This window comes from Lissotriton vulgaris, chromosome 6, assembly GCF_964263255.1.
Source record: "Lissotriton vulgaris chromosome 6, aLisVul1.2, whole genome shotgun sequence".
Taxonomy (NCBI): Eukaryota; Metazoa; Chordata; class Amphibia; order Caudata; family Salamandridae; genus Lissotriton; species Lissotriton vulgaris.
The window spans coordinates 1,643,746,610-1,643,763,888 of NC_141694.1; the positions used below are offsets into that span (position 1 = coordinate 1,643,746,610).

The 17,279-nt window shown below is 42.7% G+C and overlaps 1 protein-coding gene across 2 annotated transcripts in view; it reads right to left on the minus strand.

The window, feature by feature from the left end:
* LOC147709244 (metastasis-associated protein MTA3-like) overlaps positions 1-17,279 on the minus strand; it is a 790,513-nt gene that overhangs the window by 214,923 nt on the left and 558,311 nt on the right. For both annotated transcript variants that reach the window (XM_086927807.1, XM_086927806.1), the window contains exon 15: positions 12,029-12,115. In XM_086927807.1, coding sequence (XP_086783933.1) covers positions 12,029-12,115 — 87 coding nt within the window. The remainder of the gene's footprint in view (positions 1-12,028; positions 12,116-17,279) is intronic.

A 17,279-nucleotide genomic window follows, 5' to 3' on the forward strand; every position in this document is an offset into this window, starting at 1 on the left:
AATGATATGTTTTAGGTTATGTTAGGAGGTGGAATATTATATTATTTTTCCTGACATGTCAAATAATGTGGTTCCATACATCAGCTGTTTCATTCTTTTATGTGACTTTTGAAGTCATATTTCCCTGTTGCCAGTGATGGAATGTTTTATTCCATTTCCTATCAGGTTATATATTGAGGTGAAACAGATCTTCATTTGCAGTGGAAGTTCCTTAAGATTCAATAATGCATCCCTCGGGCCATCTGTGCTTCAGCAAACGTTTCAAGGCGCCCTTGACAAAGTCATGATAATTGAAAGGAGATTTGCTAAATGGGGTTCATCCTGAAGAGGTGTAAATATCAAAATCAGAAAATTCCAATCAGTTCCGCTCCGCTGTCACACTTTTTGCCATACAATCTGTGCAGTTTTTTTAGACTCCTGTAGAATAATGCCCCACACGACAGTCAGTATCACAGGAGTGCATTTCCATCATTGGATTTTCTCAGGAAGTACTCTTTTCTTTGATGCTTCAGAGGGCAGCAGGTCTCACAATATAATATGTAATGTATTCCTGGCCCAGAGAGCCGGCAGGCACAGGCACCCATCCCCTCTCTAAAGGGCAGCAGACCTGAGGGCTTGGCTCCTAACTGCTTTGGTGCCACACTACGGGGCCTCTTTCAGAGTCTAGAAAAGAAAGATTACACTGTTCCGAAATATGGTATTAAGTATAGGTATATGGTGCCACTAGGTAGAATCACACAGCCAGTTTTAGAAATGTATCTTTTTCTTCAGGTGATGCTGTAGGGTATGGAGAACCACCAAACTCCACTGGACAAAGCCTCAGCTTTCTTAGACAATCAAATTATCTCCCCAGCACACGTCAATATACAACAAAAGGTCTCCCAGTTTTCACAACAGCAAACAAATAATAATATGTCACACGGTGAAACAGATGTAAATGTCTTGTGTTCTCTTTCAATGTTTATTCATGTAGGCTTCAGAATCAGCTCTCAACAGCCAAAACGTGTTTCGTCGCGTTTGGGGTGTTATCCCTTAACTTCATCAAGGCTGTATAGATATAAACATAAAAAAATACCTATGTGTCCATTGCATAATTAAATATTATCACAAAACGTCATATAGGTCAATCACAAAATGAAAGATTACACAAAGTGGTCTGCCATTTAGAATTCACCATCCGCGAAAATGCATAATTATTGAGTCAAGAATGACAAGATTTCCTCAAATGACTAGAGGTGGGTTATAACCCAAAATATGACGGAGAGAGAAAAGATAAACAATGTAAATAACTAAAATGTTAAAAGTGAGGGTATCTCAATGTATTGAAAAGAAAGATGTTAAAAGCACAGCAATACATTTTTTTTTTAAATATGGCCAACTGTAAGAAAGTGGGTTATTAGTTTAGGGGCCCCACTCAAGTAATAAACACAATCCTTGTCAGGATTAACCACAAAAGTAATTAAATACATCTTTGTTGAAACCTCTGGTAGCTTGGCACACAAGCGTCAAGTTAAACTTAGCAGCAATGTGTAAAGTATTTACACAGCACTCAAACAGTAAAGAAGTGAAAACGCAAAACAGCTTTAATTCCATACCAATTTAGAAAAAAAGAGAATATTAAGAAGAAAAAAAATTACAACAAAATGACAATAATCAAATCAGTGGCACCGAAGTTATGAGTCTTTAAACCTTTAGGTGAAAAGAGCACCAAGAAGGCATGAAGCATCGATTTCATGTATCTGGTCATGCAGGACTGGGACAAAGTCAAAAGTTCAGGCCAAATGCAATGAAGGTCTGGGCAGATATGGCACCTGTTGCAGCCTGCTAGGAGTTGTACACCTTTTGTCCTTGGTGTGTGGCTGTGCAGTGCTGTGATGTGAGGCTCTATGGCGCACTGCACCGGGCCAGTCGAGCTGCCTATCAGGTGCTGCGCGGGGCTTCGATGCATGGCTCTGCATCGCAATGTATCAGATCCAGTTAAGCCATTGATGAGGAACTGTGAGGTGCTGCAATGCAAGGCCTGGCGTTTGATGGAACTTTCTGTTAGGCAGGGAAAAGTACAACCTGACTCCAGCCAAGAGTCGAGGACCTTGACTGGAGTATCCTCTCCTCTTCCAAAGCAGGCCACCTGGCCTTTCTAAGGTTCAACACAACGACTAACCTGGGGGGGGGGGGAGCCTTCTCTGTCTTGGTCCCACAGTTGTGGAACAAGCTACCAGAAAGCCTACATAAGAAAACAGCCCTTTTTCCATTCAGGAAAAAACTGAAGACTCTCTTATTTACAGTTCAAAGTGACTTTAGTGACCCTGTAATCCTGCATTGCTCCACTTGTTGGTTTTTGTATCAAAACTGAAGGCTTCAGTAGGAGCTAAGTCATGATGTATCTGACTTCAGAGGATATTTCCTGGCTTCACCTTCTTGCCTTCAGCCCACAGTAGAACCTGGAGCTCCAGAAAATAAATTAAGTCAGAATGTAAAGACTTTGACTGATGTGATCTGCTTGGCCTACCCTTCGTGGTTGACTTAAACTCCTGCCTAGGTTTTGGTAAGCCAAGGACTGTGATGAGCACTTTGGGGCTTCTTAAGAGTACGGCGGGCCAAAGAACCACCGTACTCGTGGTGGCGGTCTGACAACGCCACACTTCGGGCCTGCCTGCAGTATTAACAGTGTGGCTGTCAGACCGCCACGGGACAGATGTGACCGTCAGGGATCCAGGATCCCACGGTGGTCGCACAGTGGTCAAGAAACACAATATGCTGGTGTGCCACTGTGGCACCGCAAGGCATATTCTGAGTTGGATTTCCACTGCCCCTTTTACATTTGTTAGCTCACCAAAAAAAGGGTGGTGGAGAGGCACTCTGCCATTTCCTGGGCCTGGGGTGTGCATGCAGGGGCGCACATGTTGTGCCCTCCTGGTATTGCACCCCCAGTTTGTGCTGGTGTGGCATTCATGCCACACCGTACACCATGCAGGAATGTGCAGACCGCGCTCTCACTACGGAGATCTTTATGTTAAGCTCTCCTACGAGCCTGTCAGACCACCCTACACTGCATGCCCAACCAAGATTACGCTCATAATCCGGCAGGTGGGTACACCACAGCTTTGGCAGCCCTCCGGCACATGGCATGGTGCCGCCAGCATTGTAGGACCACCAAGCTCATAATAAGGCCATTTGTGGGTTCAAAATGTATATCTTCAGTGCCTCATATCGAACATGCTCTGTTTTTGGTATCTTTTTGTACATTCTTTTTTTTCTTGACTTTACTTGACTGTAAAATTGCACTGTCCTGCTTGAACTTAAAAATCATTTCTCTGGAGCACTGCCTGCTGCTTTTGCCACCGATTCCAGGTTTTGGGCAATACCTCTTGTATAAGTGTGTTGTGACCTAACTAGACTGGGTTTAATAGATTGGTTGGGCCACTCTTGTCAAGTTAATAACCCATTTTCCAACACCTTGCAAACATGTACAAGACTTTGTGTTGTGAATGTTGATAAGAATGCTAGAATCTTGGAACATACAATTTGGGCTGTAGGGTGCTCACTGAGTTATCTCAGATGTTAACCTAAAAGTCTTCAATCTAGTCTTCAAAAAGGTAAGTACATTTTGCAACATTGAGTCCAAGATAGAGTAATATTCCTCATTGCCACTAGCTCTCACAAAATTGTGAATAGCAGAAATGTTCAGATTCCTTTGCACAGGAGTGATGTGTGCAGCAAGGCTATGTCCTCACTCCCATTGTGTTCCTTCTTTATATTAATAGGTTAAATGCATATTTGCAAACCTCTGTTAAGGATATGCCTAAGATCAAGTCCGTCACAGCCCCAGCTTTACTCTATGTAGGTGATTCTGTTTTGCTTTCACACGATCCGAATGGCCATAGAAGCACTCTTTGTGTAATTTATGGACAGCTTATACCTCGAGACAAACATTTCAAAAACAAAGTTAATTTTCTGTGGAACTTATTTGACAAGAACTGTCTCAATTCAAATGTTAGATTCCAGGAGTATTTGACTGGGCTGTACCATTAATAGATGTCAATGATTTAGCCACTCAGTATGTCCTCCATTGTACTTTGCCAGTAAAAGGTGCATTAAAGATATCACACCACTTATGGAAGTCTATAAGCATGAATGTTTACCTGTTGTGACCTATGGAGTAGGAGTTTGGAGTTACCAGGAAGTGTCAAATCTGAAAGTAGAGGAGAATCGATTTTGCCAGCCATTACTTGCCCTTCCACCTTAGGCTTCTCATTTCTTGCATGTGGAGCTGGGGAAAATGTGTTGCCGGGGAAAATGTGTTGCCTCGCCCCGGTCCAAGCAATTACCTTCAGAATTTCTTGGCTATTTAAATCAGGATGGCAAGGCTAAAAGATAAAATTGGATAGGGTCTTACAAGGCCAGATACAGTTACAACGAAGTGCTCTGCCCGCTACAACATGTCGAAATAGGCTATACCCTAAATCGAATATTTAACTTTTCTATAAGGCTATTTTATATGATGTCTCAAAATAATCCCATGTCCGGGAAAGTTAAATGTCACATACAGACAACAGCTTTACTCTGCCACCCACTAGCGTGACAAGACAAACATACCTCCAGGCCTACCACTATTACCTGGCAGTTGCAGTTTTAAAGCTGCAACCCGACCAGTCAAAACAAACCCTTTTGATAGGAGAAATATTCGCTTTTAAATATTAATCAGTCATCCCTATGTACGGCTTGCAGCCCACAAGACAGGGCACATAGTATTTAAAAGTAGGACATGTAGAAATTTAAATCCTTACAGTGACTAGCCCCAAAAAACGATTTCCACTGTAGGGACCATCTAGAACTGTTCTTAATAGTTATTAAAAGCCCAACTCAATGGTGAAATTGTATTTTTAATAAATATTAAAAAAAGGGATTTTTAGAATGTTACCTTTTCTATGACTAAAGTGATTGGAGGCTAATGTGAGTTAACCTCCAACTGTCACCTAACTGGTGGAGAATGACTCTGATGAGGTGTGAAAACTACTCCCATAGCAGACACAAAGCCTGGGTGGGGGTAGGTGTATTTTCTCTGGCAGGAAGACGAGTTGACAAGTGCCCACAAACTTAATTTACCATAACGGGGCCTACTGTGTCACATGCAGATATCAGATTACAACTCCACAGGTTCTTTATTTTGTCCGGTGAGTTATACAAGCACTGAACCCAGTGTGGGGAAAGCTGCCCCCAGAAATTGTTTGGAGTGATCTATGCAGAAGGGACTGCTTATGATCCTGGCCAAACCTCTGGGTTGTAACTCAGGCTCTGCACACGGGGAGAAGAATTCTCCATCATGAATTTAGTGATTAAGGGACACTGTGGGATTGCGGGCACAACTGAACCAATGACCCCCGGGAAGTTTGACCCTATTGGTTCTGGAGAGGACAACCCCATTCACAGGTTAGAGCCAAGCCTTATTATTCCACCCCAAGGCACCTTAATCAGAACACTGCTGGACAGATGGAAGAACAGAAGAAGGACCACACCAGCTGTTTGCAACCTGGGAGGTCCTGAAGTGCTGAACCAGCTCCTACACGGGACAAAGAAGTGAACTCCAAGGGATTGTTGACTGACCCGCTGTGTAAGCTACAGGGCCACAACAAGCTGCAAGAGGCCTGTTCCCAATGAGCCCAGCTGACCAGTATCAAGTGGTCCTGATCTGGATTCTGCTGGTGGCCTCTGTTGGGGTGATTCTTGGCCCCAAGCGGTCCTGGGACACTTGACTGTGTCTAACTGGACTTCTCCTAACAAATCTCATTCCTGAAAACCTGGGACGTAAAAATATTTTGGATTTTAAGAAATCCAGAGCATTGAGACAAACCTGCCAAGGCGATTCACCCAAGGCTTATTACCGCTGGGCTGAAGAAACAGTCCCCCCCCCACACTCAGATCTTCTCCTCAGCAGCAGATCTGATTCAACTGGACCTAGAGGGGATCCGGCCTGGTTGAGCTCTCCTCGGATACAACTCGCCGACTTGCTTCACTGGAGGAATGCAAGCTCCAAAAAAGACACTAAGTTCTGAATGTAAATTCTTGAACAGCCGAATGCGTCCAAGGTTCCCAACTACTGAAAGGACTTTCTTAGAAGCTACATTTAAATGTTCCTGCTCAGAGCTTTTCCTGCCAAAACCAACAGTTTCACCAGCACCTCATCCTACACCTATTAATTATCATGGAGACCTCTTCGGATAAAGGCTTCTGATTTGCCCCAATGAAGGATTCTGACTTCCAGAAAAAATACTAAGTCCCAAGTAAAACCTCGGACTGGGTCCAAGCTGGTTGGTATATTTAATCTGCGCTCTGCCTGAAATTGAGTGTAGATCCAAGGCTACCATGACAAGTTGACCGGTATTGGAGCTTAGTGTCATTTAAAACTTTTTAAAAATCTCATACCTAGTTCACCTTGTGAGATGCTTGTTGTTGAGGAGTCATTTTGTTTACCAAATTATTCTCTATTTTTATATATTGGAGTGGCATTTTTATTGTATTGTGTTTTGACTTTTTAACTGTTTTGGTACATGTACACATTTTCTTAAGATAAGCCGGTCTGCTTTGTGCGATAGCTACCAGGGGTTGAGCTCATGTTTAAAATACTGAGGCCTTTAACTGTACCTAAAAAGCTAGTGACCATATTACTTATGATGGGCTACCATCCATTCAAATTAATTATTCACTTTCTCATAACATCTTTTCTCAGTGTAGTGCCAAACCACCCGGAATCCCTTAATAACGATGACCTTTGCCTTCTTCTAGCTGCAGGAGACTTGTCCCTTAGCCACTGCCCTGTGGAGATGAGCTGTCCTCCCCTCCACCAGTACTAGAACTGATTTTCCCTCTTACTGGGAGTGCAGACTAAGTCTGCAATGGTATTTGAGCTCAATGGTTGTAGCTCCTGACAGCCCCTTTAGGGGTCTCCATACCAAAGGAAAAGTTGTGAAAGCAGCCATTGTATTGCCAATTGTTCCTGCCTCATGCCACTTTATTCACACACAGTAATAAATCGCTCAGCCAAAGTCATAATAAGGCCCTTAGCCATTATATGGATTGCAGTATTTTTAAATTGAGGCCCATCCAAAGCACAGTGGTGCTGTCATATGGGTGGGTAGTGTAAATAAACACTGAAGCCCCATATGCAATTTAACGTCCACACAACAGCGTAGCTTCTTCACTATCTACCATGGCCTAACTAGAAACTTAAATAAGCAAGTTAAGGAAAACAAATGCACAGCACATTTCAGTGGGAAAGGGCATATTTAATGGCACTGTTTTAGTAATGCCATATCACATAAAGTCCTCCTAAAGCCATCAAAACTAGACGGGAAAAGAGGGGACCATGACAAAAATAATGTCCTAACTAACACACAAGGCATGGGAAAAAATCAAAGGCAGAAGCTTTCTTACTGAGCCATACCAAGTGACTACCAAGAAAGAGTGCATTAAAATACTAGTGCCAGATATTACCAACACTATTAATGTGCTCTCCCAACAAGTCCAAGTTCATAACAAACTAAGAATCTCGCTTCTCAACAACGATTATAAGATCTTCTCTTCAGTCTTGGCTGCACGTTTGGGAAGCGAGATTGGCACAATTATCCATCAGGACCAAAAGGGGTTTATTAGAGGCCGACAACTGGCTGACTTAACCTACGATCTGATTGGCGCGATAGACATCGCGTCAACCTTTGCCTTGCCTCTCGCTATAATGACACTTGATGCTACAAAAGCATTTGATAGGGTCAACTGGTCCTACCTAACTGCTGTCATGGAGAAGTTTCAACTTGGTCCTAAATTCTGCAGAGCGGTAGGGTTATTATATAAAAACCCGAGAGCCAGCCTATTAATTAATGGCATGCGTACGTACAAATCCATTTGAAATAAGCAGAGGGACAAGACAGGGGTGCCCTCTTTCGCCTCTTTTATTCAACATTTATGTTGAACCATTTGCCCAGACTATTAGGGAGGACACCAATATTTTGCCTTTTGTTTTTTCCAGATGGGAGAAGAAAGTTGGACTATATGCCGACGACATTCTCATATACACGACAGACCCGGTTCAGGCATTCCCCATAGTAATTAAATAGCAGAGGAATTCGGAAAATTTTCTGGGTACGAAATTAACGCCGGAAAAACAGATATAATGGCTTGGAACATAGGGAAGCTTCAACTTCCGGTCAGGCCTTCAATCCGCTATCTGGGCATCAAAATCACAAATGACCTAAATTTTTTGACCCAGTCTAACCTGGACAGGATATCCCGTGAAGCTAAAGCTCTCATGAAGTCTTGGTCTTTTATCCCCCTCACCATCTACGGGAGAACAAGACTGGTGAAAATGTCCATCCTCCCCAAATACACATTTATTTTTAATTGCATCCCATTAACATTCGATGCTAAGTCACTCTTCAAATGTCAACAAAATATCAATTCATTTATCTGGTGCTTTAAGTCAACTAGGCTGGCCTGGAAGAAGCTGAGAAGGAGGAGAGAAAAAGGAGGGCTTGCCTTGCCAGACCTTGAATACTATGCATGGGCGTTCCATCTGACTCATTCTAGAATGTTATTAAAGACCCCGCTAGACAATTCAAATGGCCGCATGTTCAAGGCAATGATCCTGGGCTCCATTCTCCCATTGGACGGAATTCTATTTAAGTTTGGTCATCAGAGATTTTTCAAGAAAGTCAGGCTAAAGATTCTATATAGCTCTCTTAAAGAATGGACTCAAATCAAATCTAAGCTAGGGATAGCATACTTCTCCAACTACGCACCGATCTGGGACCTTTCAGGACTCTCCATTCAATACATTGACACTGTCAAAACCGCTTTGCGGGAAGCAGGAATAACACATTGGGGAGATTTAGTTGTAGAAGGGTCCTTATTGAATTGGGAACTATTTTCAGACAAGGTAACTTCACCTTTATCTTGGTATATATATCTACAATTGTCCAGCTGGATGCGAATTCAAAGAAAGGCAAAGGCTAAATTTGGTGGAGTTAGTATATTGGAAAAGAATCTAGTTGAGAAACCTTATGGAGGGAAAGAAGTAGCTTTCTATTACTGGAACATTATTGAAGAGGTAGAGGGCGAATTTCATCTTCTGGTAAAACTTTGGGGTGGAGAGGGAGAACCCCAGGCAGAAGAGAAATGGGTAGAATCTTTTAGTCTTCTCTATAAAATCATTAAACCTGCCTGGTTGAGGCGCAATCAATTATTTACACTGCACCGAGCGTACTATTCCCCCAAAAAGCTCTCCAAGTTTCAACCAGGGAAGTGCTGTAGTAAATGCTCCCTCCCAGCTGCCTCAGACCTACATATGTTTTGGGAGTGTCCGAATATTAAGACATTCTGGCAAGAGGTTGAGGCATCACTAGAATCAATTCTTCGAATCCCTTTTTCTATCTCATGGTCCTTAGTCATCTTTGGGATAAATAACAACATCAAGGGACTCGAAAGAGATTTTCTATATTACGCTATCCTAATTGCAAGAAGAGAACTATGCAAAAATTGGGTTAATGTCAACCCACCGACCCATACAGAGTGGTTGTCTTCAATTTATGAAGTATCGAAGGTAGACCTGGCCAGAGCCTGTAGTGCTCGATCTCTGAGATTTTGGAACTTTTTGGTTGACTGGAGACGGGATAACTAAAGAGCCCGGGGTTTTTTTTTTTTTTTTTTTTTTTTCTCTTTTTCCCCGGGTCCGATGATTAAGCCTAAGTCTCCATGTCCAATGGGAGGCACCCCACGCCACAACGTTATTGGACTATCGGCCGACATCGGGCTTGAATGGAGATGGTTCGTGCGGGGCTCTTCCTCACTAAGACATTAGGCCCACTTCGTGGGAGGTACTGAAGCCAATCTCTGGCTTCGTGATGGCACAGAAACGAATGTCTTCCTGTAGCTAGAGTTTTATTCCCTGTAACGACAAAGTGGCCTATGAGGAAAAAAAAAAAATTAAAAAATAAAAATAAAAAATAACAACTAAGAGTTGGGTTTCAGAGATCTATAGTCCGGCGCCTTCCGCTCCAAACCAGTAGTTTAGGAATAGTTTAATTTCATCATAAGAGGTACACTTTCAAGTCTGATCTTAGTTAATTCCTTAACTTATTGTATCTCCTTTTTTGTTATGTGTTTACAACAATCCATAGTTTTATCTTTTTTATCAATCGCTTTATATAAATTAAATCCAGGAGCACATCCAACACATATTTCAAGAGAAACACCTTCTTCCTCAGGGCATATATGATGAGATGTACATTAGAAGCCCATCATGTGGTCATGCTAGTAAGGATTCCACTAAACTTTGGGCAACTTAAAAGAATATGGTTAATTCGTCAATGATGAAAATATTTGAAGCTTTACAATATGGTGTCATTCTCATCTTGGACTGGATATAAATAGAAAGACAGAGAGATAGAGAGAGAAAGGGAGATATCTGTATCACTTCCTTTAAGGTAAGCTGGGAAGAAGAAAACATGGATGCCAGAACCTGAATAGGTAAAACCTAATGCCCAAAGAGTTGCAGAAACACTGAAATACGCCATGCTAGAATTGTGTGCGGCCTTTAACACATGAAACAAATCTGCGGAAAATGCTTCTACTGCTGGTAAATACTGCTGGAACCACGGGTCAGGCACGACAGGAAAACAGAAGCAATATTTACCTTTTAAAAAAGTAATCAGTCAAAAAGTGTAATCCGCAGGTGAAGCATGACAGAGAACTTATAGTTAAGTATGATCTGTCTTGTGATGAAAGCACACACAATGAGACCTGATCCTGTCACTCAGCGCCCTACCATAAAGGATTTAACGATGAAAACATCACTGAGCACTGGGTAAAAAGTGCGGTAAAAGGCAGGAAATAATCAGAGTAGGGTTTAAGGCTATATCGTTTTACATGTAGGAGCCTACCTAGAATGACAAGTTCAGAAATGCCCCCATCACCCCTTCTACAATCCCGCGAACCCCAAGAAGCTTCCCAACTACACCCCCAGGGCAAATATATTTTAAAAAGACATACAGATCCATCACAATCTCCAGTTAAGAACCCATCGCACACGACCAAAGTACTGACAATGACCGCAGGAAACACTCAGAGCTGAGCTCCTTCGGTATGCCTTCAGGGCATAGTTGTTACTTTCAATGTGCCTTGGTGCAGCTTTACAGACAAAGCAACACTCAGAATTAGCGGAAAGCAATTCCAGTGTTAATGATGTCTACGACCAGAGGGCCCTGGGAGGCCATTTGCATCGTTTAATTGGGAAGTAAAGAAGTGCATCAAGGGAGCAGTTAACACGTCTTCAAAGAAAATAAGCAAGTCTTCGGTGAGACTCGGGGAGCTTTTCAGAAGGGCAAGAAGAGAGGCGTGAAAGACTAGCCCTATGGAAACTCACTTAAATTCTGTAGGTCTTAAGAAAGTCAGAGCTATATTTACAGAGGTAATAAAAGACACCCTCTGGGACGTTGGTGCTACTTATATAATATTTGGGACATGTTCAATTCCTTTAGATGCTGTAGAATTAAATAAAGCTTACATAGAGCGGATCCAATTATTCGGAGGGGGCTTTGTAAGAATCATGCCAGGGACTCACTTGAAATGCATGCCCTTGAGGCTCACTTTGCATCACTGCTCTGGAACCAGAGGGATTTTATAATATATCAAAAAGAATTATGTTGAATACCATACAATTTGTACTTGCTGGATGACTTCCCTCCTGCTCTATTTACACTGCATGTCTTTGGTTCCTGACATAATGATACCTTTTTCTATAATGACTGCAGAATGTATTTTAATAACTATCATTTGAATGAAAGCTTTTCTGCATCCCCCTCCCCCAACCCACACCCGAGAGCCGAATGACATGAATCGTCAATCTCGAATGCAGACTGAATAGGGGAATCTTTATACTTGAGTCATTAGGCACGTGTATATATAGCACTTCGGAAGCCACTCGGGCAAGAGGCGCTGATGAGGTAGTGTGCATTCCAGGGATTAACTCTGCACCTACCTAGATGCTGGATGATACTGGATAAAGGTTTTCTAGCACTCTGGATCTTCAGACCACTTCCAATGGCTTCTGAATGTCTTTCTGCGTCTAAAAAAAGATGAAGGAGAAAAAGCATCAAGAAGGGTGAATTATTATATCTTCCTGTTGTGAATCAGAACTGTGTGTGAACTCTACTACGGCTCAATTATGCTGAACATTTCTACAAAGTGGGACAGAAATTTACATTAAAAAAAATATATATTTATGCCATGTAAATAGCAAACCCTCGTTTACTAAATGCGTTACTCGTAATTGTCACTAGCCATGCATTAAGATTCCATGTAAATTATTTAAACTCTATTCCTCTTCTAACAAGAAAATTAATCCCTACATTTGACTTCAGCAGGGCAACGATTAGTGCACTTACAGAGGGGATTCATCACTGAGCCATAGGGACAGCAAGGCGACCAGGGGCAGAAAAGAGTCAGCCTACCAGATCAGTCTCCCCAAGACATTAGGAATAGGGGACACCCCCAACCTTTATTAGGGCAATACTTTCTCGTGCCTGATGGTTCTTCTCGAATATCTTATACTCTGTAGTGATCCGACTGTATTGATGTATTTAAATAAGGACAACCCAGGAATGTCCACATTGAAAGAGATAAAAGTCTTTGGTTGCGATTTGTCCAAGATTTTTTATTGGCTGCCAACTTCTGCAAATAAAAACACTGCCTCCAACTCCAAGATTCAACAGAAGATATGGAAGTCTTTGTAAGGAGTGAGTTGTGATGGGCAAGATATTAGCATTAAAAAAGAACATTCACTTAAATTACAGTAGCAGGTTTGTGCATAATAAGGTAGGCGAAGGGAATGGCGTGCAGCCAGCAAAATAAAGCATCTTGCTTGGAAGCTAGTGCAGTGGCATACCAAGTGCCTGTCTAAAGGTGAGGGGGCAGGGTATGTTATAGAACCGTGTTGGCACTGGGAGCCTCTATTTGGATACGGGGCAAAGGTGTTCTCTAAAAGAGCGTTGCCTTTTGGCACGTCTCGTAGGAGAGACCGCAGATGTGTTGCACAGAGATTCTATTTATTTAAATAAGGAACCCGGAGGCTGAGAAATAGGTGAAGATGCAAGGGCTGTCGAGATCCCCAAAGTAACAATTCCATTCTGCAAGCACTGTCTGCCTCCTTCGTTCTAGTTGCAGAGGCGTGCAGCCTTCTTTTTCCTGCCCATAGGGAAATATCACCCCTTTCCATTCACCCACAGAGGTTATCACTCCATTCCAAGCCCCAAGACCCTTCATTATGGTGGGCTCTCATTAATGGTAACAGAAGAGGTCAATGTGGGTGATATGGCTGATAAGGGCAGCGTAGCAAAGGCAGCAGTGGGGTGTACAGACTGCTCCTGGCGACATCAATGCAGAATCTCCTGCCTGCTCAAACACAGTAAATTGGCAACTCCTTCTGTTGCCACACAGCAAAGCAGCAACTGCCTACTGAAACACAGTCAAGCATCAACCATTCCTATGCAACAGCATACATTACAACCCCTTCCTGCCATTAAATAACAAAAAAACAGTATCCAGAGTCTGCTTCAACACAACCTCGGACAGATGCTACAGCTGGATACCATTCCCTCACTGCTGCCACAAAACATTTGGTACTTGCTTACAAGGAGCAAACCAACATCAAAGTCCTTCTTCCTCAAAGAAAAACTGCCTCCTTGACTGAAGAACCATAACAAAGCATTACCAGTCGAAGTAAATTAGCATTTACCTCATGGTGCGACACAGAAAAGCTAGATCCCATTCCTGCTACTACAGGAGTCATCCATAAAAGTAGAGAACAAACAAAGGGTCATCCTCTTGCTAACACACATGAAGCACCATTGAACATCATCATTTGTCACACCATGTTGAGATCCTGTAACAACTGGATGCATGGAGAGTCAATACCGTCTCAGGCCCAAGCCTGTAAATACTATGCAATCTAACACATTGGGATATGGGATCACTTCACTGTGTTAATTCCAGCTGCCCCCCCCCAACCCCCAACGGACTCTGCCACAACAGAGACAACTGGGACTCACCGGAGCAAGGCCAAGGAGATAAGCCGGAACCAGGTCGTGTGTTCACTGCTGGAACGGCAGGGAACGGCGATCTGCGCCTCGCTGCCTCCAGGGCTGGAACTGTGGCCTTGAGGTGAGCAATCTCAAAATCGGCCAAGTCATGCCAATACTAAAAAAAATGGGCTCTGACCCAAATGATCTAAATAACTTTAGGCCTGTATCCAATCTCCCATTCTTAGCCAAAATCCTAGAAAGATGTGTTCTCCTTCAACTTACCCAAACGGGTTTCAGAAAAGGTTGCAGCATGGAGACAGTGATCCTGAATGTCATAGATGGTGTCTACAAATCACTCGATACGGACCGATGCTGTTGGCTCATACTCCTGGACCTATAGGCATCCTTCGACGTGGTTGACCACAAATTGCTCATTACTGTACTCCGAGAAAGGGTTTTAGCAGAAGAGGTGGTCTTACAGTGGTTTACCTCCTTTCATCAGAACCGCTCCCAAAGGATTAAAATTAAAAACTTCACGTCTGACCTACTCCCTATAAGCAGGGGCGTACCCCAAGGATCAGTCCTCTCCCCATCACTGTTTAATATCTACAGGTCCCCCTCACCACCATACTAAAAAAATCCAACATCCCCTGCCACTTCTATGCAGACGATACACAAATCTACCAGGAAACCTACTCCATCTGTGATATTCAGAGACTAAATAACACTCTAAAGGAAGTCCAACACTGGCTATGCCTCAACCACCTGAAACTCAACCAAGACCAGACAGAAATCTTACTCATATCCAACAAAAAGCAGACCCCCAAATCACAGAGTGGCTAAAAACCATTGATGCACTCAACTGCAATCTCATCCCTGCCAACACCGTAAAATCACTGGGAATCACTCTCGACCCTAACTTAGACATGGTCAAATATATCAAGAACACTACAACGAGCGCTTTCCTCAACCTGAAACTAGTCAGCAAAAAAAAAAAAACCTTCATCCCTCCCAATGACCTCCATCAGGCCACACAATCCCTGGTTCTGTCCAGACTGGATTACGGGAATGCAACCCTCACAGGCATGGCAAAATCTCACCTAGATCCCCTCCAATCAACTCTAAATGCAGCAGCCGGGATGGTCACAGGAGCAAAGAAATACGAACACATCTCTCTCGCTCTCAGGGAGCTAAAATGGCTCCCAATTGAAATGCGTGCAAGCTTCAGAACTGCTTGTCTGACACACAAAGCTCTGCACATGGGCAAACCTGCCTACCTGGTTTGATAAGGAATCTCAGGAGTACTTACACTCTACTTCTCATCCCTCCGAAAACTCGAAAACAAAAAACTTTACCATGCTCCTTCTCCGGTAATGCCCCCAAAATCTGAAACGCCATCCTAGTCTATATCAGGACAAGCCCCTCCTTCATAAAATTCAAAAGCCAGCTCAAAGAATCTACCTCAATCGATCTTTTCCGAAGGGATATCTGCCGCCCAACGCATAATCTTGCCCATTGGAGTATATAGTCACATCGATAAGACTTTTACATCACCTACCTCTTGCTTCGCGCCTTTGTCCCCCCACCCTGAACATGATTCGTCACAAATCAATTTGTTTATTATTGTTTTGTTCTGTATTCAATGGCTACCTTTACCCCCTCCCTGAACAGGACTTGTCATGAATCAATGTGCTTACTATTGTTTTTATATTGTTTTACTTTGTGCTCAATTACTACATAACAAAAGGTTGTAAAGCGGTCCAATACCTTTGGGTCTGGCCAGCGCTATATAAAACCCTTAAAATAAAATAAATTAATAAAACATTGCTCCCCTTACTAAGGCTGGAGTCAGTAAGAGATGTATTTCCAGAGGAATAACCCTTTTCTGAGTCCTGATCATTTAAAAGCTGTGTAGTGAAAGGGTTAATTCTGCTGTCTAATGTTAGAGACAAGACAATCAGTGTCGGCAGACAGATAGAACGGCAGTGTTGGAAGTAACAGGGAGCTTTGTAAACTGAAGCACTGCTGTTCTGTCTGAGCCCCGAGTTAGTTGGGTCCCTGTAACTGGAGGGCTAACTACTCTTCCTTAAAGTGTGAGCATTTGAAATGTGTGTAATGTGAGGACCAGTTCTGCAAGAACCTTTAGCTTGTCGGGCAGTGAGAGATAGCTTTGCTGTCTATACGTTGGCATAAGCCTGTAAACCCCAAGGAACAGACCTGTCTTTTTGTAGGGATGGAGTCTGCCATATGTGCATCAGGAGTTAGAGCCCCATTGTCTGAGACATAAACTTTTAACATCCGAGTAGCCTGAGTCATGTGTTTTGGTTTAGATGTTTGCCACCTGGGGAAGTGGAGATTTTTTTAGGAGGCTTAGGGAGGGGTCAAAGAGACAAATTGCTGTCAAAGCGGTGTGTGAGATCTGATATACTGGTCAGGGTTTATACCCTGTAAACATCGCTCTACAACTTGATCAGCCACAGTATTCTTTAATAAATTGGGTTCATCCCTACTACTGGTGCTTACGTAGAACTTGCAGGTGGTGCTTCTGTCACTATATAAAGCAAAGTGGTCAAATGTGAAATCCACAGCAGGCATGACAGTCATCAACCAGACCATTCCAATAACTTCCATTTTCATATTTGTGCACTCAGCGCAATTTTAGGTAAGGTATATTCCAAAAAGAATCATCAAGGTTGTAAAATTCAGGTTCATAGCTGTGCATTCTATTATGACATAGCTTGCAATAGAGCATGATTCACTAATTCACTCATCCAAACTACAAGTTTACCAATTCAAGATCTTGCTTTCCTGTTAATAAGAGCATATCAAATTACATGCTTCTTAAATCCAGTATTCTATCTTTTAACCTTCTGTTGTTGTAAGACAAATTCATAGCGCATTGCATTATCCCACTGGATAGATGTTGGCTGTAGAGTCCACGGACAGGAGGACTGTGGGCCTCCCCCCTTCAGCCCCTGTCTTTAAGAGTTGGGGATGCCCTGGTGGGACCAGGGCAGCCACTCAAAAATACAAATTAATAAATAAAAAAAATAAAAGTAAAAATGAGCCCGCTCCCATCTTTACAATAGGTGTTACATTCATGAGCTGGTGGGTCCCACACACAAAAGCAAGGACACCCACAAGATAAGAAAAAAGTAACCAAATAAGACAGAAATTAATAATACATTAGCAACCAGCAACACTCTTCTG